At 41.0% G+C, this 26593-nt stretch overlaps 1 protein-coding gene across 1 annotated transcript; it reads left to right on the top strand.

Annotated features, from left to right (window-relative positions):
• The first annotated feature begins 480 nt into the window (after nt 1–480).
• MPZL3 (myelin protein zero like 3) lies at nt 481–26534 on the top strand. Its single transcript, XM_032167564.2, has 6 exons — nt 481–806; nt 12522–12688; nt 15646–15856; nt 17321–17486; nt 19366–19429; nt 22998–26534. Exons 1-6 carry the CDS (start codon nt 734–736, stop codon nt 23022–23024), a joined length of 708 nt encoding a protein of 235 aa, XP_032023455.1. The 5' UTR covers nt 481–733; the 3' UTR covers nt 23025–26534.
• Nucleotides 26535–26593: the final 59 nt, after the last annotated feature.

The raw sequence follows: 26593 nt of genomic DNA, 5'->3' as shown, positions 1-26593 counted from the left end.
TGACATGTGGCAATTTCCAGGGAAGAGGCTTACTGATTATTAAAGCAGCGTACTTATTGTACCATCTCTTTTTCAGAAGTATGTGATTGCCATCTCACTTCAAGTACTGTGATAACATAACTTTCTTACTTTTCCAACCAAAGACACACAAATCCCAGTTCCCCTTTTCCTCTAATACAGGCTGTAATGATTTGATCATCATCGCCACCGCCAAAAGTAATTTAATAAACACCCAATTTTGGATGCTGTAATACCTACACTAAAAAGGACACCAACCGATGAGACTTGTGGCACCTATCACTACAAGCACCTAATATATATTTATCTATACTGTATGATCTCCCAGGTGTTTCTGAACTCTAAATTTACGGGAGTGTATTCTGAGAACCTTCAACTAAATCTCGAGACGTAAAAACGATGTCTGACATGCAGTCAGAGCGTCAAAATTATTTAGTTCTGTAGAATTCCATAAAAACAAAATTGTAATTATTCCAAGTCTGTAGCCTACTTCATTTTCAAGCAAAAGAGAGCAATTAGCTCCCGCCTGAAAGTTAATAAATCTCTGCTCAGTGAAACCAGGTGTGGTTCTGGAAAGAAGCCAGGTTCCTATGGTAACTTCGGATCGCCGTTTAAATTGTCTCTCGGCCTCCTGCCCTGACGTCACTTCCGGTGTTACCTGTGTCCTTACTGGGAGCTGTAAACAAGGTGTGCAAGCATCTGGAGAGCTGCCGGGATGCAGCAGAGAGGAGCAGCTGGAAGCCGTGGCTGCGCTCTCTTCCCTCTGCTGGGCGTCCTGTTCTTCCAGGGTGAGTGCTCGTTTGGCTACGCTCCTCATCCGGCCGGGGGGTTTAGGGAAGATGGTCGCTTTTCCGGTTCCGGGTGGGGAGGGTCTCCAGAAAGGCCCCGTATAGCTCTGGGAAGGAAGGAGGGAGGGAGCGGGACGTTGGGACGATGTCATCACCGCTCCGTTGAGGATAGTTGGTATTTTGTCAGTCCTTTCCTGAGCCTTGGGAGCTTTTCCACCTTGCGTGACCTGTCATTGTGGTTTGGTGATGGCATACTTGATGGAACCACAAAGAGCTCTGGCTTTGGGGGCACCCGGTGTTATTTTGTGATGTGATTAACAGTGGTTGACTACTGTGGTTTGGGCGCTGTATACCCTGATTAGAAAAAAGACAGTTCTAGCATTCAGTAGTTTGTCCCAGTAGTTTTGGGAAACAAAATCATGACAGTTGGTAATTTTATTTTTTGTAGGTGATTATTGTGGTCTATGAAATGAAATATTTGTTAGTCACAGAAGGGACGTGATGTGATTCATTATAGAGAAGCATATCGATGAAAAAGCAACTGCTTTAGCATTTTCATAACTTTTTTTTAATACAAGAAAGAGCATATAAATTCTGTTAAAATTTTATCTATTAAGTAATATCAGAAGTAGGGTATTCACACTGACATTCACATCTAAAAATTTAGATGAGTTTTGCTTTCATATAATTTTCAAATTGCATAAATTTCAATCCAACCTAATTACCTTCATTTTAAGGTACAATTATTTCCTGGATTTTGTGTATGTGTGTCTTCCTGGGAAATAAAATATTAGTATATCTAGTATTAGAGTGAATTGCTAACTTTATAAAATTTCCTTGAGAGTGATGGGGATTTCTGAAAGAGATATTTAATATTATATAAATATAAAGACTTTAAAGACTTCAGATGCCCTAAATCTTAGCCGTTAAGGCTGGAAAGTTTTTATTTTAACTGGTGACTAATATTCATGTTGCCAGCACACCCCCGATCCCTCCCAGCTGCCTGTGTCATCATGTCTCCAGTTTTTTATCTAAATTACTTTGCAGTATGATATTTAGGCTGGCCTACTGTCACTCCTAATAAACCCAGTCCTCTCTCTCTCTCTCTTTCACACACAGACACACACACATACACGCACACACGAGAAATATTCAAATATTGTCTTATTGAGAAAAAAAAATCTGGAAATGGTGTTTTCTTAAATCTAATGTCATTTTGCTTTGAAGAGCATCTGTCAAGTCCAGCAGACCATATAATTCAATCAAACATTAAAAGTTGATTTTACAATCTCTATGTACTTGTGGAATAGATTTTTTGCCTTTTAAAAAATAACTGGTGGCAGGGTGCGGTGGTTCTCGCCTGACTTTGGGAGACTGAGGCAGCTGGATCACCTGAGGTCGGGAGTTCGAGACCAGCCTGACCAACATAGTGAAACTCCGTTTCTACTAAAAAATACAAAAAAATTAGCCAGGCGTGGTGGCAGGCGCCTGTAATCCCAGCTACTCGGGAGGCTGAGACAGGAGAATCGCTTGAACCCAGGAGGCAGAGGTTGCAGTGAGCTGAGATCTCGCCATTGTACTCTAGCCTAGGTGACAAGAGTGAAACTCCGTCTCAAAAAACAAAAACAAGAAACAACTGGTTTATCATATTATTCACATGCCATACAATTTACCCTGTTAAAGGGCATAATCGAATGGTTTTTAGTATATGCACAGTTATGCAATCATTACCACTATCAATTTTAGAACATTTTCATCACCCCAAAGAGAAACCTGATACCCATTAACAATCACTCCTCATTCCCCATTTCCCTTAGCCCCTGGCAACCACCAGTCTATTTTTTTGTATCTACTGATTTGCCAATTCTGCACATTTCATATAAATAGAATAATATCTGTAATCCCAGCACTTTGGGAGGCTGAGGTGGGTGGATCATTTGAGGTCAGAAGTTTGAGACCAGCCTGGCCAACATGGTAAAACCCCATCTCTACCAAAAAATGCAGGAAAAAAAAAAGAATTAGCTGGGTGTGGTGGCATGCCCCTGTTATCCCAGATTCTTGAGAGGCTGAGGCAGAAGAACCACTTGAACCTGGGAGGTCGGAGTTGCAGTGACCTGGGATTGCACCACTGCACTTCAGCCTGAGCGATGGAGTAAGACCCTGCCTCAATAAATAAATAAATAAATAAATAAATAAATAAATAAATAAAAATAAAGTGAATGGAATTACACAATATGTGCTTTTGGTGACTGGCTTTTTTCACTTTGCATGTTTTCAAGGTTCATCCATTTGTTTGGTGTTTTAAATCTTATGTGGTTGAGTTTGGTTTCATGTCAGTGTTTATTTGCCTTTTGTTTTCAAAGATAAGACCACTTAAATTATTAGATTATTTGAATTCTCCTTAAGTTATAAGTCTGGTCCTGCTATGTCAGTTATCTAAGTATTTAGAAATGGTAGACTAGGGGACCTAGGTTTCTTAAACTTTTCTGTCTTTTACTTAGGTGTGCAATGTGAATAAAATATCAGTAGATTTATATTTTAGAAAATGGGGCATACAAGATTGGGGGCTTTATTGACACATTCAATTCTTTCATGTGTAAAATTACTTATGTTAAAATGTGATTTTCTTGTTTTTTTCCCCAGACTAAAAAGTTTTTGTTAATTATTATGAGTATTTCTATAGTTGGCTGTTTTTACCTGGCAAGAATGCTTTTCTGCTCAGATGAAGAGATAAAGGCATTAGGCCTGGGATGGACATTTCTGAGTGAATTAATGTTGGATTGGTATTTTTTTTTTATGAGTGGAAGAGACAAACTATCTTACATCCATTGGTTTTAAAACATTTTTTAATTTCAGTGTATATATGTAGAGAAAAGTACACGTCATAAGCCTATACAGCTCAATGAATTTTAAGAAACTGAACACACATGGGTAACTAGCACCCAAATCAGGATATATAAAATGTTCCTTGCATTCCAAAAGCCTTCTTTTGTGCTTCTTTCCAGTCATTATCATTTCTCCCCAAAAAGGAGTCAACACCCTGATGTCTAACAGTATAGAATAGTTTAGTTCATCCATGGATGCAGTGAGCCGAGATCACACCACTGCACTCTAGCCTCTGTGACAGAGCGAGACTCTGTCTCAAAAAACAAACAAACAAACAAACAAAAAACAAACTGAAAATATCAGTCTGTAAAGATTGATCTTGAGCCTAAACTTTTAGATGTTTTCTATCCTTTGAACAAATGCTTCTGTATCTTAAGCTTGGAAGGACACTGGGAAACTAAACACTTTTAAAAGGCACTTTTCTTTCAATAGTCCACTTATAAAGTTTGCTTTATCTACCAGTATGGGGGAAAAAAAGAATAAAGTTGGTTTTATTCCATTTAAAGTAGTTTTGGTATTTCTTTGCTCCATAGCAAAGTCTTCCTCCCCCAAAATAAACAAGTGAATTAGAACCAAAAAAACAAGAAAAAGAAAAAAGTTAATAATTTCTTCTAGTTCTCAGAGTTTTATATAAGACTGTACAAAATTATCGTCATTTAGAGTTGTTTTTTTTTTCACCAGGCCTGAATTTTAGTTCATCCATGGATAAACTATTACTTTTCTTATTTTTCTTTAACTATACAATGAAGACCCCACATATCCAGTATTTAGATTTCAACAAAGTGACTTTAAATGTTTATAACTTTGTGGCAAAATCATGCTCATAAATATGGAGTTCAGATATATTAACAAGGAAAAAATTGGTAGGTAGGTGGGTTTATTGATGGTGTACTTACTATAATTTAGCAAACAAAATTTGGTTTAGTAACCAAAATTTACTATGATTTAGTAACCAGAATGTGTAATTTTAATGCTTATTTTGTAATAATTTTTGTTTTATAAAAAGGAAACTGGGCTGGGCGCGGTGGCTCACGCCTGTAATCCCAGCACTTTGGGAGGCCGAGGCGGGTGGATCACGAGGTCAGGAGTTCGAGACCATCTGGCCAATATGGTGAAACCCTGTCTCTACTAAAAATACAGAAGAATCATTTGAACCCGGGAGGTGGAGGATGCAGTGAGCCAAGATCGTGCCACTGCACTCCAGCCTGGGCGACAGAGTGAGACTCTGTCTTAAAAAAAAAAAAATAAAATAAAGGAGGAAACTATTGGTTTGGTCTAGTTGAATAAATATTACTAAACATCCACAATATGCTAGGCTCTGTTTTGGTGGGCTCAGGATCAATTGGAGAAGACATAAGTCAACAGATGATTTTAGAGTCTGATACTAAGAGGGAAATGCATTAGAAACCATGAGGATGGAGAGAGATGCTTTGATCTGGCATGAGAATAAAGGAAAGATTTCCTGGAGGTGAAGTTAAATCTTGAAAGAGGAATAAGTTTGTTAGAGATAGGGAGTGAAGAAAATATTAGACGTAGAGAGGAGCATAAACAAGGCATGGAGGACCAGGCATGGTGGCTCATGACTGTAATCTCAGCACTTTGGGAGGCCAAGATGGGAGGATCACTTGAGCCAAGGAATTCAAGACCAGCCTGGGCAACACAGTGAGACCCCATCTCAAAAAAACAAAAAATAAACAAGGCGGGCTCGGGGTGGGGGGCATTAAATAACTTTCCAAGCAGGTTTTCTGAAACTCGTTTTGATTGGATTAGCTTAGATCACATATTGACCCAAAACCTATCTTTATGATTGGGAGGATGTGATTGGCTCTCAAGAGCCAATTAAGTATTAATACACCTCTTCCTATGTCAGCATTAGGGACTTAACCTGTGTAGCTTGAAATTGACCATGGTAGGAGTATTTGCACCGCAGAAATTGTCCAACCCTATGTATCTGCACTTTTTATTTTTTGTAAAAATGTTTTGCTGTTTACCAGGACACCACTAGATGTAATGATTGGTTTAGGTAAATCTGAGTCAGCCTTAGCTGGCAGTAAAGTCAGTTGCTGTTTACTCTTAGTTTTCTCCCCTCCCACCAGACTCATTCTTTTCTCTACTCTACTCTTTGGAAAGCTGACTGTATAGAGTACATCATTCAGGCTGTCTTCCTCTGGTTTCCAGTTAGATTTGGCCAATGGGAGGCATTGGCAGGAGATTGGAGGGCAGGAGAGAGATCAGGATATTTATTTCCTGCTCCCTCCCTCTCTTGGTGCCATGATCTGTAGTACCTGTATCCCTCTAACAACAGCCCCTGTCAGGTTGCCCACAGCTCCCACTCTTACCAGCACTTTGGGAGGTTGAGGTGGGAGGATTGCCTGAGTTCAGGAGTTTGAGTCCAGCCTAGGCAACATGGCGAAACCCCGTCTCTACCAAAAATACGAAAAATTAGCCAGGTGTGGTGGCACATGCCTGTTGTCTCAGCTATTTGGGAGGCTTAGGTGGGAGGATCACTTGAACCTGGGAGGCAGAGGTTGCAATGAACTGAGATTGCGCCACTGCACTGTAGCCTGAGCAACAGAGTGATGCCCCGTCTCAAAAGAAAAGAAAAGAAAAGAAAAGTGGCCCATACACTTTTCACAACCTCAGCTCATTGTGTCTTCCATTTCCTGCCTGGATCCTGACTGATAGTGTCATCTTCCTCCTAGCTCATAGGCTATGTGGGAAAAGGTAGGTATCAAAAAAAAAAAAAAAAAGGGTATTATTAGGAGATCAGGGGAAATGGATGTTGAGCTGGCAACAAACAAATGTTTACTATGTTCGACTGGAGGTCCTGTGGGGGTGATATTCAAGAGAATATGTCCGGTAACACTTGAACACTCAGAGGCAGGTCACGGCTAGTAATATAGATTGGGAAATCATTATCCTATTAGTGGTTGTTAAATCTACAAGTGAATAGGATTGTCCAAGGAGAACGTGTTGAATGACTGTATATTCAGGCTGGAGCTCTAAGGAACACCAGTGTTTAAAGGATGGTTAAGAAAAGAACAGCCTTAGATATTTGATACGTACTGTCAGAGATGTGGGGAGACAGAGAGAGAGTGAGTACATGTGTGTGTATGTGTAACGCAGTCAGTGGTGGAGTTGGTTGGAGGGAAACTAAAGAGATTGTGATCTTAAATTGTAACCCATATCTCTTTGTTCTAAACCAAGGGTTGACAAACATTTTCTGTAAAGGGCCAGAGAGTGTTTTAGACTTTGTGGGCTACATGGTCTCTGGTGGCAACTATTCAATTCTGCAGAAAATGCAGCCACAGATAATACATCAACAAATGAACATGGCTGTGTTCTAATAAAACTTTATTTTAAAAGACATTGTAAATTTTTTTTAGCTGTTTACCAAAAGACCACTGGATGTCATAACTGATTTAGGCCAATCTGGTCACACCCAGAGCTAGCAGTAAGGTCAGTTTCTAGTTATTTATCCCTTTCCACTAGATCCATTTGCTTCCATTTAGCTCATTAGCCATAATTTGCTCACCTTTGCCCTAAACCAACTGCTCCCTTGACGTTATCCCTTGGGTATCTCAGAGGCACCTTAAATGCATCCAGAATCAAACTCCTGTTCCCCTGCCAAGCCTAGTACTTTTCTAGTCTTCCTGTCTCAGTGAATGACATCAGCAAGTCAGAAACCTGGGAGTCATCCTTGATACCTTCCTTTCCCTAACATTCCACAGCCATACTTAGTTCAAACTTCCCTTCTTTCTTAATTGACTATCGTAGTAGCCTCCTCAGTAATTTCCCCATATTCACTCGTTCACTTTTTTCTTTCTTTCTTTAAGAGACGAAGTCTTGCTCTGTTGCCCAGGCTGGAATGCAGTGGTACAATCTTGGCTCACCGCAACCTCCGCCTCCCACCACCACGCCTGGCTAATTTTTCATTTTTAGTAGAGACGGGGTTTCGCCATGTTGGCCAGGCTGGTCTCGAACTCCTGACTTCAGATGATCCACCTGCCTTGGCCTGCCAACATGCTGAATTTCCCCATATTCACTCTTGATTCCTTGTAAGTGTCTTCTCTAAAGTGATCTTTTTTTTTTTTCTTTTTTTGAGATGGGGTCTTGCTCTGTCACCCAGGCTGGAGTGCAGTGGTGTGATCTCGGCTCACTGCAAGCTCTGCCTCCCGGGTTCACGCCATTCTCCTACCTCAGCCTCCTGAGTAGCTGGGATTACAGGCACCCGCCACCACGCCCGGCTAACTTTTTGTGTTTTTAGTAGAGACGGGGTTTCACTGAGTTAGCAAGGATGGTCTTGATCTCCTGACCTCGTGATCCACCTGCATTGGCCTCCCAAAGTGCTGGGATTACAGGCATGAGCCACCGTGCCCGGCCTAAAGTGATTTTTTAAGAATGCAAATTTCATCAGGTCTCTTCTTGCCCAGTTCCACAGTTAAGTACTTTCCACGGCTTCCTATTACACTAAGGTTGAGGACCCAAATCTGTGAGGTCCTGCCTGGTCTGGTTTTTGTTTACCTCCCAGCCACATCTCATTCTATTTTCTCTCCCTTTCGTGTTTTTTGTGTTGCAGTCATGCTCCTTCTTTTCAGCTCCTTGACCGACTGAGCTCCTTCCTGGTGCAGGACGTTTGCATGTGCTGTGTCCTCTGCCTAGAATGCCCTCCCTCTCCTCACCTTGTTACCTTTTTCTTCAGATCTTAGCTCAAGAGTAACTTCCAGGGAAGCTTTCATTAACCACTCTCCTCTCCCCCATCGTAACAGGGGCCGTACCCATAACCACTTTCTTTTTCCTTCCTTCATAGTAGTTATCCAAGTTTGTTAATTATGCATTTGTCTTTATGATTATTTAATTAATGTATCAAACTTCTACCGTATTTCAAGTATACAAGGGAGCGTATTTATTTTGCTTACATTTAATTCCAAACCCAGAGGATGGCACAAAACAGATGCTCAATAAATGTATGTTTGAAGAACGAGTGAATGAATGAGAGCATTGTCATGCAAGCTTTGGGATAGAGAAGTTCAAGGAGCAGTGAGTTACTGGTAGAGGATCCAGTAAAATAAGTATAGAAAGGTGTCTACTAGAGTTTTTATCCCTCGGATTTTACAATTTTAAGATATATGATGCCTTTTACCAGAAGTGGTAGTGGAGTTCAGTTGTACCATAAAGTCCATAAGTGAATGGGAAGGAGGAAATGGAGACCTCAAGTGTAGACCACTCTTTCACAAACTTGGCTTAGAAAGGAGAGAAAGGGCAGTAGTTGGTAACTAGAGTAATATTGCAGCGTTAAGGAAAGATTTTTTAAAATTGCTGTTTGTTTTTAAGGATGGGAGAAACCTGTGTATTTAGAGTCTGAAAGGGAGGGGTTGAAGGTAGTAGAAAGGTTTTTTTGTTGTTTGTTTGTTTTTTGATACAGAGTCTCGTTCAGTCACCCAGGCTGGAGTGCAGTGGTGTGATCTCAGCTCACTGCAACCTCTGCTTCCCAGGTTCAAGCGATTCTCCTGCCTCAGCCTCCTGAGTAGCTGGGACTACAGGCATGTGCCACCATGCCCGGCTAATTCCTTTTGTATTTTTAGTAGAGACAGGGTTTTGCCATGTTGCCTCGGCTGCTCTTGAACTCCTGGCCTCATGTGATCCACCTGCCTCGGCCTCCCAAAGTGCTGGGATTATAGGCATGAGCCACCACGCCTGGCCTAGAGACGTTTTTCTGCTAAAGCAGGGAATGGAGGGGATGAATCCAGGCAGAGCAGAGGACCTGGCCTCACATAGGAAAAGGGACACCACATTCTTTCAGGTTGGAAGTAAGGATGGGAGCAGATGCAGGAATGTGTGTGCCTGGGCCGTTTATATGGCCTCAAGTTTCATGATGATGTAAGAGGTAACATTTTCTTCTGAGAATGAGGGGTTTGGAGGTTGCATGGAGGACTAAGGGAGAATGACAAGGGCTTGAGGAATCATGGAACGGGAAGCTAAGCAAGGCCAGTTAAAGGTTTGCCAGGCCTCGCTGAGGACTCAGCTGTGGGAGATATTCATGCATTTCTTATGGTAATTGTCCAGTTGTGTGATTTTTCTTGTTCAGGGTATACTAGCCCAGTCTAGTTGTGGTCGTCTAGAGCTGAGCTTTTTCTGAAAGGGTCCAATGGAAAGACAGGAGCGTAGGGGAGTTAAGAGTATTGAATGTACTATAAAAAAGGTGATAGGAATAAAGTGGGTGATTTACAAGCATGCTTTGTTCCTATACTAGAATTTCTGGTGACCTGTCCACCTGTTTCTCTCAGTGTCCCTCTGCCTGCTCCCCTCCCTCTGAATTTTTGCCCTGAAGGTGCTGACATTTAATAGAGGAATAGCCTTTGTAACTAGGTGCAATCGATGGCATCTGTGCCTGTGCAGGTTTACGTACCTAGTGTTAGGAGGAGAAAGGGTGATGAACCGCATCAGGGAATTTGGGAAGGCACTGCAAAGGGGGCCGATATTTGAGCTGGAATTTGAAGGTGTGTGAATGTTGGGATGTGGTGTGGTGGGGAACAACCCAGGCAGGATTATTAGAGATGGGGAGAGCCTTTCAGACAGAGACCTTTTCAAAGAGAGGCTCAGTGGCATGAAAGGACACAGTACATGTGGGACATGGCAGGACATTCAAGTAATGATGAAGGGATTGGGAAGGTAGATGGGATGCAGTGACAGAAGTTTGGGGCTAGATTGCCACTGTTTGAATTTTATTTTGTAGTCCAATAGGAAATTATTGAAAGTTTTTGAATATGTGTGGTGTTCATTTTAATAATAATAGCTAATGTTTATGAAAGTTATTATTCCAGATGCTGTGCCAAGCATTTCATGTTGTGAAATGAACAACATGATCATAATCACAAATTATCTTTTTTGATTGTAGTGGCTCTTCAGAGTGATCTAGTAAAGTAGATCTTGTTATTATTCCCGTTTTCCAAGTGAAGACATTGAAGCTTGAACTGGTTAGGTAACCGAGATCACAGTCTCACAACCAGAAAGTAGCTGAGCTAGAACTCAAGTCCAGGTCTGGCTAATTCTAAATCTGTATTTTAAATCTCTATATTATACTTATGTTTTAGGATAAAGGAATGGACATGGGGAGAGTGTAGATTGTCCATTCATTTCCACCTTCCAGTTTTTAGAGCTAGATCTTGAGTGATGAATAAGGATTTTCTTACAGTGATGGGTCAGGATTGAGGGCCTAAGAGAGTGGGGACTGAAGGATAAAAGCTTTCCAGCAGAGTGACAGCATTTGCAAAGGCACAGAAGGCAGGACAGGTTTAGCATGGCAAAGTCAGAATGGGTGCCCTAGGCAGACCAGAAGTAATCTTCATCTTTGGGACAGGTCAGATTCTTATGAGTTCTTATTAGTGGGTTCAGTTTTGGTCTCCTCCTTTTAAAAGGAATGTCAACAGACTGGATTGTGTAGACAGGAGCAAGAAAAATGATTCAAAGCTGGCAGAGGTAAAGGTGGTGGAACTGATGACTCATAACTGTGACAGGAAAGGTTGAGAGTGTGTGGGCAGGACTGAAGAGGTGGCAATAATGACAATGACACTGTCTAACGTGCATTGAGCACTTACTCTGGTTTGGGTAGGCTTCTTAGTGTTGTATGTGTTTTAACTCTTTTAACCCTCACAGTGGCCTTCTGAGGTAAGTACTGTTATTATCATTCCCACGAGGGTGAGAAGACTGAAGAAGTACAGTAACTTGCTAAGGCTGCAGAGCCAGCAGGTGACGGGGCCGGGATTTGAACCCAGACCCTCTGGCATAGGAGCCGTGGCCTGTGTGCTCAATCACTACACCATTCTGCCTGTACCAGAAGCACTGCTGATTTTCAGGACAGCGTGTGGGTTTGCACTTTTCTGAAATCTTGCTGCTCTGTTTATCTTGGCCACCAGAAGATTCATGGCTTCTTGAGGTAGATAAGGAAGCAGGAAGAACAAAATACTGGCATTGTCGTTTCCTAAAATATGCCTCTGTAGGGAAAGATAAGTTTTTGTTCTCTGAAAGCAGAAGGAACTGGGTAGAACAAAGTGCCAGCCCTTTTCAGGGAGATGAAGTGTCAGAGTTGGATAAATGAGTGGTTTTGGAAGAAATAAGTCTCTAGTAGGTTTTAAAATGGTACCTTATTTTTACTTGCTAGAATGCATTCACCTATTCTGTTTTCTTCCCCATGATTTACTTTTAGTGGATGTGTGATTCCTCAGCCAGCTTTAAGAAAAAGGGAAAAACTAGATAGTACCTTGGGGGCAGTTTTAGAAAATTATTTGAAATAAATTCTCCATTCTCACTTCCTATTCTCATTTTGCTGTTGATGAGGCAATGGTAGCTTCATGATGCAACCATGCTATACTTGGGGTAAGTCCCTTAGACCACAAAAGCTGCCATATTCCCAGAGTGTGTGTGTGTGTGTGTGTGTGTGTGTGTGTGTGTGTGTGTGTGTCTGCGGCGGGGATGGAAGGGGATGGGTGATGTTGCCTTTTTGTTGCCTTTTAGCCAGCCATGGGCAGACCCATTGTTTGTACTTAATTGAACCACAAGCCTGTATTTGGGAAAACGCTGGTGTGACCAGATTTTAAATTTTTACACAAGCATTCAGTTGTGATTTAAGATTAGAAAATGATTGAAAAATACTATCTTTGATTAATGCAGATATCAACTCCTTGTCCCTTGTGGGCTTGCCTGAGAAGATAGTTGTTAATATTTATTGCTCTGGCTTTTTAATGAGGGCTCTAAAAATAATTGTTCACTCACATCTGTATATTCCACCCACACGAATGCATTTTAAGTGTTTGGGTTTGCTTTGATTAGGTGTTTATATGGTCCTTTGCTTGGAGATTCATGCAGATGCCCATGTCCGAGGTTATGTTGGAGAAAAGATCAAGTTGAAATGCACTTTCAAGTCAACTTCAGATGTCACTGACAAGCTTACTATAGACTGGACATATCGCCCTCCCAGCAGCAGCCGCACGGTATCAGTAAGTGTGTACTTTTTTGGAACGTTCCTTTGGTCAACAGTTTTGGAATTGTTTTACTGCAAATCATAGGCATGCCTGAGGCCATCTCATCTTAGAGTAGAAGATGGGCTTCTACTTTAATAGAGATAGATGAACTTTTATCCGATACGACATTCATTTCGTCACACAGGGCCCCACGTAAGAGTTCTGTAAATAAGCTGCAGGAAAAAAGCTGTCAGAAACTCAGAGGAAATGTGGTTTAATTTTGTTTCCTCTTTATTGTTTCTTTTTGCACTATTTCATAGCTTCGTTTTCAGATTTAATGTACTAAAAGGGGTACCTTCAGGACTATTGAATAGAAAAATTCTATAGGTCCAGTCACAGACATCCTTTCTGTTAAGGCTGCTCATTTTCTGTCGTATTAAGTTGTCTCAATGGGTGTATCTGTTTGCATATTTGCGCTTTGTGGAGTTATCTTGGCGCTTTCTCCCAGTGTATAAACATCTGCATTGATTTATATGGCTGCCTATGAAGGAAATGGTGGCACCTCATGTTGGTGACAGATGTTGGTGACAGATGGTCTTGCAATATTGGAAGCAATATACCTTATTGAGGTATATTAGTCACACATATAAAACACATTTATGGTCCAAGTTTCATTGTAGGTGTCTAATTGAAGATTAAAATGCTATAAAAGTTTTTTCTCTTTAAGCTTCCAGCAGTATCCTTAGCTCAGTATGGATGTTATTCAAGAATGTGAATGTCATAGCTGTATGGAAGATTGTATTTTTTAAAGTATTGTTAATTTATTTATCCCATTTCCTTCACTGGAAAAATGTCCTCTTTGACTTTCACGTATACACAAGCTTTGCATTCTGTGTTAGGAGCCATTATAGAATGCCACATAGCTTGAGGCTAGGTAGGGGCTCCAGTGAAAGAAGCTAGGCTGTATTCATGCTCCCCTCCCACTTTTTTTTCAGACTTGAAATAGTTCACTTGATTCTGAGTGGTCAGGAAACTGTGGCTGGCCTTATTTGGCTCTGCCTCCTTGGCCAAAAGTAGGACAGAGCAAGCAATGGGGAGCTTCCTGGGTCAGAAACAGCAGCTGTCTTCTAGTGCTGCTCTCTGCGAGGCTGGTCAGAAAATCAGCAAACTCATACAAGTTGGAATTAAAGTTACATAACATGATGTTGCAGTCATGGGGTTAGTCAATCAGGATTCTGTCAGATTAATCAATTAGCAAGGATGTAAGTTTCATGAACTTAACATTGAATTTACGGGCTACACTAATCTCGAGGATACACAGTGGGCCGTGTTTTGTCAATAAGGCGTTTCAAACTCTTTTACACTGATGCCGATAATTAGTGGTAGGGATTCTTTACCTCCCCGTTTGAAATGTTCAACACACTTATTATTTCTCATTATCTGTCTTTATCACTAAAATGTAAGTTCCGTGAGAGTAGGGACTATGCCTGCATGGCTCCCGCCATATCCTTTTGCTTAACAATGCCTAGCACATTAGAGGTCTGCACCAAATATTTGTTGAATAAATGCATGAACAAATGAACAAATAAGTGAGTCAGCATCTTTTCTGGGAAGTTGCTTTTCAAAATTGGGCAGTTCAGTAGTTGTAAACACCCAGGTTCCTAAATGGGAAGGTACCAAGTAACAAAGAAAGAGGAAAGCCTGTATTTTGCATAAGCCATATTGCATAAGTCATATTGTATTGTAATACCTGCCTGGCCTGCCCCAGGTATAATTAGCTTTTGGTGATGAAGTGTCTAATCAAGGCTTTTGATAAGTGTCTGATAATTAGGCTTTTGGTGATGAAGTGTCTGATCAAGTCCTAGGCAGCATTGTTTTAATTCAACACATATTCATTGAGTACATATCAGGTATTAGACTTAGGGATTATATTAATTGTCAAGATAGATAACTTGAGAGAGGCTGAATTATATTACAACTTCCTTGTGATTTTGAGAATAAGCAAAAATCTCCTTTTTGTCACTTACTAGTTGTATACCTTAGAGCAACTCACTTAGTCTTTGGTTTGGCTTTGTTTTCTTTCTTTCTTTCCTTTTTGTTTTGTTTTTTTTTTGAGGCGGAGTCTAGCTCTGTTGCCCAGGCTGGAGTGCAGTGGCACCATCTCGGCTCACTGCAATCTCCGCCTCCTGGGTTCAAGCAATTTTTGTGTCTCAGCCTCCCAAATAGCTGGGATTATAGGTGTATGCCACCACACCCGGCTAATTTTTGTATTTTTAGTAGAGATGGGGTTTCACTATGTTGGCCAGGCTGGTCCTGAACTCCTGAGTTCAAGTGATGTGCTCACCTCGGCCTCCCAAAGTGCTGGAATTACAGGCGTGAGCCACCATGCCCAGCCTGTTTCACTTTTTATACATTTGGAATAATTATACCTGCCTCATGTAGTTCAGTGTAGTTGTGAGGCTCAAGTGAGTAAATGTGTGGAAATTATTTGCAAACTATAGAGTGCTATTCAAATATGAGATGCTACTTTAGAACAAAGTTTCCCAACTTTGGCACTGTTGACATTTTGAGCCAGATAATTCTTTGTTGTGGGTGCTGTCCTGTGCATTGTGGGATGTTTAGCAGCATTCCCGGCCTCTACCCACTAGATGCCAGTAGCATCTCCCCAGTTGTGACAATCGAAAATGTCTTCAGATATTGCCGATATCTCTAGGAGGGTGAAATTGCCTCTGGTTGAGAACTATTACTTTAGGGTTCTAGGGAGAATTTAGAAGAGATTCAAGGGTTAGGATCCCAGAAATCTCTCATCGGGCCTTTTTCTGATCAGTTTTATTAACCTATAGGATGGAGGTTAAAAAAGCATAAAAAGTTGCCCAACTGAAAAAAAAAAAAACCACCATTATACAGTTGTATTTTATTTTGGACCTACTGAGCTTTATATTTTCATTGCATTTTCCAAGTTAACTTTTTCTCTCATGGTGTTGCTTTCTTAGATATTTCATTATCAGTCTTTCCAGTACCCAACCACAGCAGGCACATTTCGGGATCGGATTTCCTGGGTTGGAAATGTATACAAAGGGGATGCATCTATAAGTATAAGCAACCCTACCATAAAGGACAATGGGACATTCAGCTGTGCTGTGAAGAATCCCCCAGATGTGCACCATAATATTCCCATGACAGAGCTAACAGTCACAGAAAGGGGTAAGCTCATTGCCACCAACCTTCTTCTGCAGTGCTCTGTGACTGCTGTGGTGCTTTCTGGAGAGCTCGATGATAAACAAAGCTGTCTATCTTTGTAAGCCAGTTGGGTCATTAAATCTTGGGTAGAAGTAATTTTTCTGCCATCCCAATATGTATGTTGGGGTGAATTTTTAATCTTTATTTTGAAAGCCGAATTTTCTCTCCAAATGTTGTCATAGTTTCTCCATGATCCTTTTTTTAATTTTAACTTTAGGTGACTAAAGTTCTTGTGGAATGCATGGAAAACCCCTGACTAAATATAGGGTTGTTATCTCTGTGAAATAGAAGTCATTCCAGTTTTCCTAGCATGTTCATACTCCCAGTTATGACATAGTGTTCTTGCCTGTGTCTTGAAAGGGTACCCCCTCTAACGATGAGAGGTAGTGCTTTTCTTTTACACTGCAAAGAACAGTAGTTTCCCTTTCGTGTGAAACAGGAGAACAGTAGATTAAGGACTGATTTTTTTTTCCTACGTTATTCCCTGATGACAATTAAGTGGTCATTCTAGTCCTTAATTGGATTTGAGCCAAAGATTTAGAGGTACATTATGGATCATTATAGATTTGTCATCATTTCTCAAGTCTTTTTCAAGTTTCTCTCCCTTGCTCTTTTCCTCCTTCTCTCCCTCCCTTCCTTCCTTCTTCCTTCTCATCTTCCCTTCCTTTCTCCTTCCCTTCCTCTCTCCCTCTCTCATTTCTTCCTTCGTTTTCTCTTTCTTGCTTTCTCTCTCTCTCTTTCTTTTATCTTTTCTTTTAAAGGTAATAACTTGTAGGTTTCAAAGATGAGCACATTCATACTGCTGGCAGAAGAAGAAAATGATAGTTTTGCTGGAAGGCAGTTTGGTAGTATGAATTAGGTGCCTTAAAAGTATAGGCCCTTTGATCTAGTAATTCCATTGTAAATTTCATCTTAAGGAATTAGGGCTAAAGATGAAGATTTATGTATAAGCCTGGCCATCCTAATGTGACCTGTAGATTCTAAGAATTTGAGACAACTTGAATGTCCAGCATTAGAGGATTAGTTCTATAAATTAATCAATATGATAGAATGCTATGCAGTCATTACACATCACATCTGGAAGGAATTGTTAAATATTTATCATATTATAAGTAAAAAAGGAGGTTAAAAATAATATGTAATATATGATCCATACTTAAAAATATATATGCCCCCATGCACCCCATACCCGATACCCCTAGAAGAAGATTAAATGGGTAGATACCAAAGTGTTCTTCCTAGGTAGTGGGATTATGGGTACGTTTTTATTCTTCGTTGTACTTTTGTGTATTTTCTACCTTTCACACAATGATTTATTACTTTTGTAATCAGAAGAAATATAAGAGCAAAAGTAGAACCTAGTTGCTCATGTCGCAGGAGGCATATTTGCACGTCCCTGTCTTTTACCTTCTCTTTCTCCACCTCTAGGTTTTGGCACCATGCTTTCTTCTGTGGCCCTTCTTTCCATCCTTGTCTTTGTGCCCTCAGCCGTGGTGGTTGCTCTGCTGCTGGTGAGAATGGGGAGGAAGGCTGCTGGGCTGAAGAAGAGGAGCAGGTCTGGCTATAAGAAGTCGTCTATTGAGGTTTCCGATGAGTAAGTCCCGCAGGAGCCCTGGGCAGCAAGGCTGTTTCCTCCTTAGCGCCCTACCCAGACCCCCACATCCGCACCTTCCTTTCTTCTGGACCGAGTTTAGTTCTGCGGGTGAACTTTCTTTTCGAAGAGAATAGTTCTGCTAAGGGGTGCCAAAAGGAAGGTTGAAAGTGACGTGTGTGAATATTAATTTGGACAGAGATGGGGGAGTTGATCTATGGTCCTAGTCTTCTGCTTTGGAAATCAGATTGTACAGTGCCATGGTCTGAATGGATTCTGAAGTCGATGTTTCATTCTTTCAATTCCTGGTCAATTATTTTTCCTTCTCCTTGTATTTGGCTCTGAGCTGACGATGTCTCCTGACAGAAAATGCCTGAGCAATGAGAGAGGCTTTAAGAATAGCTGTGGAGGGCAAAAGCGATTTCAATAAGCGAGATCTATTCTTGGTCAGCATGTGTTCTGAAGGGAGGGGCTACATGGATGGTGGTTATTAAAAAGATTTATTAAACAGCATTCTGCCAGTGAGCAGGCGTGATCTAGTATATTCCCTAAAAATAAATGTAGTAAAAGGAAATCAAAACCAAAATCTATGTAAAACCCCCTTTCTCCATTATCTATGTCAGGGGAGGGGAGTCTTACATTGAGAAGGTCCAAAATTCTCTCTCTCTGTCTCTGTGTGTGTGTGTGTGCATTTATTTAATGATAAGAGAGCACCCTGTGCCCTTTCCAAGGAATCTGTGGCTCAAAAAAGACAAAGAACTCTTGGTAAAAATGCTAATGTCTATTTCTAAGCATGGTATCCAAAACCCCCTATGATTTTACTCTAAGTCACATTGTTCCCTGACATCTCCCCACGTCCCAGCTGCCATGAACTTATTTATGTACCCTAACATACTATACTTCATTCATATATTTTTCCTAACTCTCATCCTTTAAGACCCCTCCTTTTGTCTTGCTGGGAATGCCCTCTTCTTTTGTTTGCCTGGAAACTCTTTCTTATCCTCCAAGACCCAGCTGAAATAGCCCCTTCTCTTGAGTTTCCCTGAGTCCTCAGGGGACAATTAGTCACTCCTCACTCTTTGCTGCTGCAGCAGTTTGACGTTAACTCTATTAAAACACTTATCACACTGCATTATAACATATTTGTTAAGTTTTAACAGGTCTCTCACCCTCATCATGAGCTCTTCACAGGCTCAAGTTTTATTTATCTTTTTACCTCTAGGCTAGCACAATGCTCAGACTTTGTCAGTGCTCAGTACACTTCTGAATGAGTGATAATTTATTGAGCATTTATTATGTGCCGGGCACTATGGTATGTGTTTCACATGTATTTATTTTTTATTTATTCCTAACAACTATGCTTTAAGGGTGGGTGGTAATATGTGCATTTTTTTGTTTGTTTGTTTTTTGAGATGGGAGTCTCACTCACTCTATCGCCCAGGCTGGAGTGCAGTGGTGTAATCTTGGCTCACTGCAACGTCCGCCTTCTGGGTTCAAGTGATTCCCCACCTTAGCCTCCTGAGTAAGTGGGATTACAGGTGTGCGCCACAACGCCCAGCTAATTTTTGTATTTTTAGTAGAGACGGGGTTTCGTCATGTTGGCCAGGCTGGTCTCGAACTCCTGACTTCAGGTGATCCACCCACCTCATCCTCCCAAAGTGCTGGGATTACAGGCATGAGCCACTGCGCCTGGCCAATATGTGCATTTATAGATGAGGAAACAGGCTTCTGGGGCTTAAACAATTTGCCCAGTCACCCGGCTAGCGAGTGGAAGAACTGGAATCTAAAACCAGACCTGTCTGATTTCAACACCTGTAGTTTCAACTGCTCTACTGTGTTGAGGATAGTGGTGACTCAGATTTGGTTTGTCCTCTTTTTATAGCACTGATCAGGAGGAGGAAGAGGCGCGCATGGCGAGGCTTTGCGTCCATTGCGCTGAGTGCCTGGTAAGTGCATGCCATTCCTTCTGCTTACTGTTGATGTCCCACTTTCCTCCTTACCTAAGAGGATCCATCCTATGCTCTCAGAGGCAGCAGAGGATATGCAGGTTGGTCCAAGCAAGATATGAACCAGCATCTTCCCCCAAAGCATTTTGGACTCAGGGGACCCCTACCAATTCTAACCAAGATTTTGTTTCCTGTCTCATGCACATAGAGCAGCGGTCTTAGGTTAGGGAAGGGGGCCACATAAAGTAGTTTCTGCTGACTGACAGAAAATCCCAAAACAGGAGTGTCCTATGCCACTGAATTCATACTAGGAGACTTCGACTGGCTGGACCCGACCCTGAATTTAACTTTTCTACTGAGCCGCAGTATTTTTCAGGGAGTTAGGGTGATATAACCTTTTAGGTAACTTGATGTCTTTTATCAATAAGAAATACCACCCTGGAAGGCCCAAGTTTTGATTTAAATGTCAAAAGGCTGTCATCCCTCCTGCTCTGAGTACTCACTGTGACTAATGACAGAATCAGAGTCCAATTAGGAGGCTGGGGTGGGTGTCCTAGGATCCTAGCAGGAGGGAAGACTGTCTGATGTGGTGCAGTTGAAAACGGGACACAAAGAACTTCTGATCTCATATGATACATACCTGTCATTGCCTCCTGTTTACTTATTGCCAAACTCACACTTGGCTTGATGACTAATTGCAGTGTTTTTTGTTTCTCTTTGTCTCATGCACTTGAGTATCATAGGAAAGATGAGAGAAAGGTTGGTGATGCCAGTGCAGAGGACCTAATACCAACCTTTGGAGGCTCGGATATTTTTAAGAATGCAAAATAAGTTAATGTTCATACGGTTATTATCCACATTTCAGATATTAATCCATTCAACAGGGATTTGTTTAGCATCTGTCACGTGCCATGTGTACTGTTCTAGGTGCTTAGGAACCAGCAGTGAACAAAACTGACAAAAATTCCTGCCCTCCAAGAACTGAATGTTCTTTGCCTGGAAAACTTTCTCATCCTTTAAGACTCTGTTGAATTGGGGTACAAATACTCAAAAGGTTTTTAAAAATAAGTAAAATATATAGTATATGAGATGGTACTTAATGATATGGAGAAAAAAAGCAGAAAAGGGGAATGGGTTGGCTGGATAGGGAGTGTGACATTAAATAGGTTAGGGACAACCTCAGTGAGAAGATACTTGAGCAAACACCTAAGAGAAGCAAGCCATATGGCTATTGTGGAGGAGCATTTCAGGCAGAAGAAATGACTCGTTCAAAGGCTCTGAGGAGGGGCCGTGATTGGCATATTCTTGGAGTAGCAAGGGGGCAGTATGGCAGAAATGAAGACAGCAAGGCAAAGAATAGTATTTGTTGACATCAGAGAAGTAACACAGCAGATAGATCTTACAGAACCTTATAGATGATTTTAATGACCTGGACTTCTACTCAATGAAATGGAATCCATTGGAGGGTTTGGGAAGAGAAGTACTATCAACTAATGTCTGTTTAAAAAGTATTACTCTGGCTTTTGTGTTGAGAATGGGTGGTAATGAACAATGACAGAATCAGAGAGTCCAAGTAGGAGGCATTTACATTAATCCAGGTAGCTGAAGATGCTGGTAGTTTGGACTAGGGTGGTGGTGGTGGAGGTGGTGAGGAGTGGTTGTATTGTGATTATAGTTTGAAGGTAATGCCAGAAGGATTTACTGCTTTTGCATTTATATATGAAAAAAATGAGAGGACTCAAGGATAGTTCCGAGATTCTTGACTTGAGCAACTGGTAGAATAGAATTACCATTTGCTAATATGTGGAAGTCTGTGGGTGAATCAAATTTTAGGAGGAAGAACAGAAGTTGGGTTTGGACATATTAAGTTTGAAATACTTATGAAACTTCCAAGGGGAGATGTGGAGTAGGCAGTTGTGGGTGTGGAGTTGAGAAGAGAGGTCTAGATGGGAGATAGAGATTTAGGAGCCATTAGCAGATAGAGACTGATACAGACATTTCCTCCAGGGAACTGAATGTAGATAGGGAAGGGGTCAGAGGATGGAGCCTGGGCCCTCCAAGATTTCTAGGATGGGGAGATGAAGAGGAATTATTAGTAAAGAGGCTAAGAAAGAGCGGCTAGTGAGGTAGGAAGAAAACCAGGAGACTTTGGTATCCTGGGAGTCAAGTGAAGAAGTATTTCTAGGAAAAGAGAGTGATCAACTGTGTCATTTGCTGTGGAGTCAGGTGAAGTAAAATGAGAGCTGATAATTGATTATTGGATGATTTGGGAATATGGAGGTCATTGGTGACCTTGGCAAAAGGAGCTTCAGTGGAATAGTGGGAATGAAAACTCGTCTGGGGTGAGGTCAAGAAAGATTGCATCTTTCTTGATGCATTGGAGGCAGTGGGTATAAAGATGCATTGGAGGCAGTGGGTATAAACAACTCTTTCAAGGAGTTGTGCTGTGAAGGGATGCAGAGAGACAGGCAATACGTGGAGGGCAGTGTCACTGGTGGCTTTTCTTTTTAAAATGGGAGAAAATGAACACATTTATATGCAGATGGGAATTATGTAGTAGAGAAGGAAAAAAATTGATGCTGCAAGACAGAGAGAGGAGAGGATTGCTGGGGTAATGCCAGGATCTAGTGCATAAGTGAACTGGAGATGTTGACATTAGATAAAGTAAGACAGGGAGAGCGTATAAGAACAATAGGGAAGGCCAAATAGATGGGTCCAGATGTAGATGAGTGGCCACATGTGATGGAGCTTGTGGAAATTCCCTACTGATTGCTTCTCTAGTCCCAATCATGGGAGAAAGCAAGGCCGTCAGCTGAGAATGATGGGAAGAGGAGGTGTTGGAAGTTTGGGGAAAGAGGGAAGGGTATGAAATAGTCATCAAGGAGAATAAATAGACTAGAGAAATGCAGTATGCCAGATAGTGCTAATGGCCCACTTGAAGTTAGAAGTAATGAATATGAGTATGAATAATAATAATGGCAACAGGAGCTAGTCTTGAATGAGTGCTTATGAAGTGCCAGGCAGGGCTAAGTAATTTACATATATTGCCTCATTCAATTCTCATAACAGTTCTATGAGGTGTATTTTTATTATCCCCATTTTACAGATGAGGAAACTGAGGCTTAGAGAGGTTAATAACTTTATCCAAGGTCACACAGCCACAAGAGGTGGAACTCAGTGGTAGACTGACACTTAGTCTAAATTCCTAACCACAATTTTGCACATTTCTGCAAGAGAGGAGAGGTTTGCTGGGGTGATTCCACTGACACTTGTTTTGCTAAGAAAGGGTGCGGTAGATGGGCATCTTTTCTTGTGTGCTGAGGTTTTAAAAAATATTCACCAAGGGAAAGGAAACCACTAGGGCTTCAAAGCAGAAATTAGCCCAATAGACACCAATTATATTGAGGTCCTGTGAAGCTCCATGGGAATTTAGGTGTATTGAGTCAGTGGCATTTCACTGTGGTTGTCTGCCCAAGCCAGGTTCCATTTGGAGGATCCTAACATGTGGTCTTTGCCTAAATTCCAACTCTGGAATTGTGCTTCACACCTGCTGTTTTTCTCCCTCCAGGATTCAGACTATGAAGAGACATATTGATGAAAGTCTGTATGACATAAGAAGAGTCACCTAAAACCAGGAATCATCCCATTCCTCTGGCAGCTAAAGCCTGTCAGAGAAAGTGGAGCTGGCCTGGACCGTAGTGATGGACAATCCTGGAGATTATCAGTAAAGACTTTAGGAAGCACTTATTTATTGAATAAATGTTCTTGTTGTATTTATAAACTGTTCAAGAACTCTCATAAGAGACTCATGACTTCCCCTTTCAATAAATTATGCTGTAATTGAATGAAGAAATTCTTTTCCTGAGCAAAAAGATACTCTTTGATTCGTCTTTGCTCTGGAATGTATTACATGTTTTCTTCCAACTGTTTGAAGGAGAATTCTAAATGTTTGCCACACTGCTGATGCCCAAATAATTTTTTAAATGAAGTGGAGCTTGTGGCTTCCTGATGTGTCACCAGACAAAATATTCGCTTGGGATAGGTATTCTTTGTTTTTTGCTCCGTGTACACTTTCAGCTGTGAGTTAGTATAGGGCATATACTTACCGGTTTAATGACTTCAACCTCAGTTGTGTTTGGATAACTTAGGGTGTATACCCTTAGTTTCCTTCGAGTTGGTAGGATCAAGTCATTGGTTTGCTTTGGCTGGGTTTTTAAGTATTAAATACAGTGTCATCAATTTACAGTTAAGGCAAGGAATCATGAAGTAGAAAAATTATTTTCTTTAGTCTTGCTGGTACAATTTGGGCTAAGCAGTCTTTGTTATTTTCTTTCTTGCTTTTTTTTTTTTTTTTTTTTTTTTTGAGGCAGAGTCTCACTCTGTCGCCAGGCTGGAGTGCAGTGGCGTGATCTTGGCTCACTGCAACCTCTGCCTCCTGGGTTCAAGCAATTCTCATGCCTCAGCCTCTCGAGTAGCTGGGATTACAGGCATGCGCCACCACACCCAGCTAATTTTTGTATTTTTAGTAGAGATGGGGTTTCACCATTTTGGCCAGGATGGTCTCAATCCCCTGACCTCGTGATCCACCTGCCTCGGCCTCTCAAAGTGTTGGGACTACAGGTGTGAGCCACTGCGCTTGGCCTGTTATTTTATTTTCTTATAACTACAACTTTTCTTCTTGACTTTTCAGGTCAGAGGCAAGAAAAACTCTTTACAGGTTTTTAGTGGGGGGGCTTATGGAGTATTTCAGGAGTTCTTTGCAATTAAATCATCTTTTCACTTGTATTGTTTTTCAAAACTTTGTTGATTTCTAAAATGTGCCAACTATGAGTAAACTATGGTATTTGCAAGCAGTTTTTACATAATATTTGAGATGAGGAAGTGAGATTGTGCATGACATACTTCTCCTTTGTATTCTCTCAGTGCCTTATAGCAGGTTACTCCATTCTGCTATGACAAATTGTTTCAAATGTTAATTTACATAGGATTTTTTATAAGCCATTGAGGCATATGTATAGCATATCAGTAAAGATGGATGGTGCATATATAAATAGTCCTCTGTAATAGTGATTGGATTTACTTCTCAATTATGAGAGACAAAAATTATCCCCTCACCTGTCTCTATTGTTTCAACAGGTTGATCCCTTTTCATGATTTTCCATTAGGTGGTTCAGGAAGTTTCCATATTACAGCACTTTAGACTGTATATGTTAGTTTAAAAATCACTTTTCTCCCTCTCAATTTCTTTTTTTTTTTTTTTGGAAGAGTTAATTTTAAAAATTTGGGTTGTTAGATCTGTATCATAGATTTGGCCTTGCCTCTTCTATTAACCTAGTCCACAGATTATCGAATCTCGTTAGTTGAAGGACATTGTGATTTGACTCTGGTCACGCGAGGAAGTAGAAGAGGCAAAGACAGGACCGGCACTTTACATTTTCAGTGGTTAAACCTCACGGTACTTTGGGGCTGCTTGTTAAATTTGTGGTTGTCTGAGGCCAATCTAACGTGACCATTTCTGACACCTCAATAGAGAGAGGAAAGCAACTTGAGCAATGAGAGTAAATAACTTGGGCTCTCAGAGATTTGAAGATAGAGATCTAATTGTGCAGGGGACTATTTTGCAGGTCCTCATTTCTCCAAGAAAGAGATGGTGTTACAGGAACCCACTGAAAGCCACATCCCATTAAATGAGGAACCAGTTTTGGCTGGGCCTTCTTGTAATGTCCTTGCAGGTGTGTTGTGAAGATTAATGCAGGGTGGTATGTTTGCAGATTGACCCCTAGTCTAAACTTGAGGTAATTGGTGCTCTGTGAATACTCAGTCATGTTCTTTTATAGCCTTAATCATGATTTGAACTAGTCCCTTGCTTTTTAAATGACTGAATGGAGTCCTTCGTGGTAAGGGAGTACATTGCTAATTTAGTTTACTTTATGGGTTTGTGGTCACATCCCAGTCATCAGCTGCTATCATTTTCCTTCTTCATCCCTTATACTGAGATTTGGGTTACAGCTTTTTATTCGTTGAAGGATCACAAAGCAGTGTACAGACACCTGCCTTCTTTAAGGATGAAAGGAAGATAAAGTGGCTTTTTTTGTTTACTTATTTGTTTTACCTCTTGTTTGAGTAACTTCTAAGGTGCTATTCTCTCTCTCTTTTTGCTACCCCATGAGCTCTTGTCACAGCCATGGAAACCAGCCTCGTTTAGAAAGGGAACTTAGTTCAGAAGGGGTTAAAAGCCTTCCAGAATTTTTCTTTAGCTGCTGAAGTTTTTACTTGTGGTTACGTGACCTTAGGTTTTATGCATTACGCTCTTAATTCGATTACAAAATGTGAACTTGCCAATTGCTTTGTGTTTTCCATGTGACCTGTTACTTCAGGCTACTTGGGGAACGTCTTAGTCCTCTGTAGCTCCTGAACCCAGCACTGGTGCTTCAAGAGAGAAGGTAGCACATCTTTGTTCAAAACAAAACAAAACAACACTTCTGGAGGCCACATCCTGAATATGAATGTTCTACTAAGTCACTCAGTTATGGTTCTAAAGGGAAACTGTAAGAAGACCCACAAGGAGTGGACCAAGACTATTATTTAATTGCACAACTTGAAACTTTGCTGCCAGAAGAGGCAGCTCCATTCCTTTGACTCCAGTGTTGGGCTGTTAACTGCTGCACCTCATTGCCTTTTTTTTGTTTTTGTTTTTGTTTTGTAGGAGGGTAGGCACTGTTGGGCCATATGCACAGATATTGTAACTCTTGATATCTTTACTGCATCATAGTCAATAAACTTCTTTGCACCCTTTGGCTACCTTTTGGTGTGTGCATATCTACATAAAAGGTGGGAGTTGTCATGTGAAAAAGATGGGGGTTTGTGGTGTTAAAAGCTGAATTAAATTTGAAAGAGTTTAATTGAGCACAGAATGATTCATGAATCAGGCAGTCTCCTGAGCCAGAGTAGGCTCAGAGACTCCAGCACAGCCATGTGGTGGAAGATTTATGGACAGCAAAATGAAAGTGATGTACAGAAAACAGAAGTGAGGTACAGAAACAGCCAGATTGGTTACAGCTCGGTGTTTGCCTTATTTGAATAGTTTGAATCATTGGCCATCTTCGATTGGCCAAACTCAGTGACTGGCACAAAAGTAGACTACAGTCTGTCTACTATTCCATT

The sequence above is a fragment of the Hylobates moloch genome, unplaced genomic scaffold (assembly GCF_009828535.3).
Source record: "Hylobates moloch isolate HMO894 unplaced genomic scaffold, HMol_V3 SCAFFOLD_11, whole genome shotgun sequence".
NCBI lineage: Eukaryota > Metazoa > Chordata > Mammalia > Primates > Hylobatidae > Hylobates > Hylobates moloch.
This window is presented reverse-complemented; position numbering and strand designations above follow the sequence as displayed.

Coding starts and splice junctions, on each gene's coding strand:
- MPZL3 (XM_032167564.2), top strand. CDS start 734: ATGCAGCAGAGAGGAGCAGCTGGAAGCCGTGGCTGCGCTCTCTTCCCT. Junction 12,689..15,645: donor GCAGCAGCCGCACGGTATCA/GTAAGTGTGTAC, acceptor TTGCTTTCTTAG/ATATTTCATTATCAGTCTTT. Junction 15,857..17,320: donor GCTAACAGTCACAGAAAGGG/GTAAGCTCATTG, acceptor CTCCACCTCTAG/GTTTTGGCACCATGCTTTCT.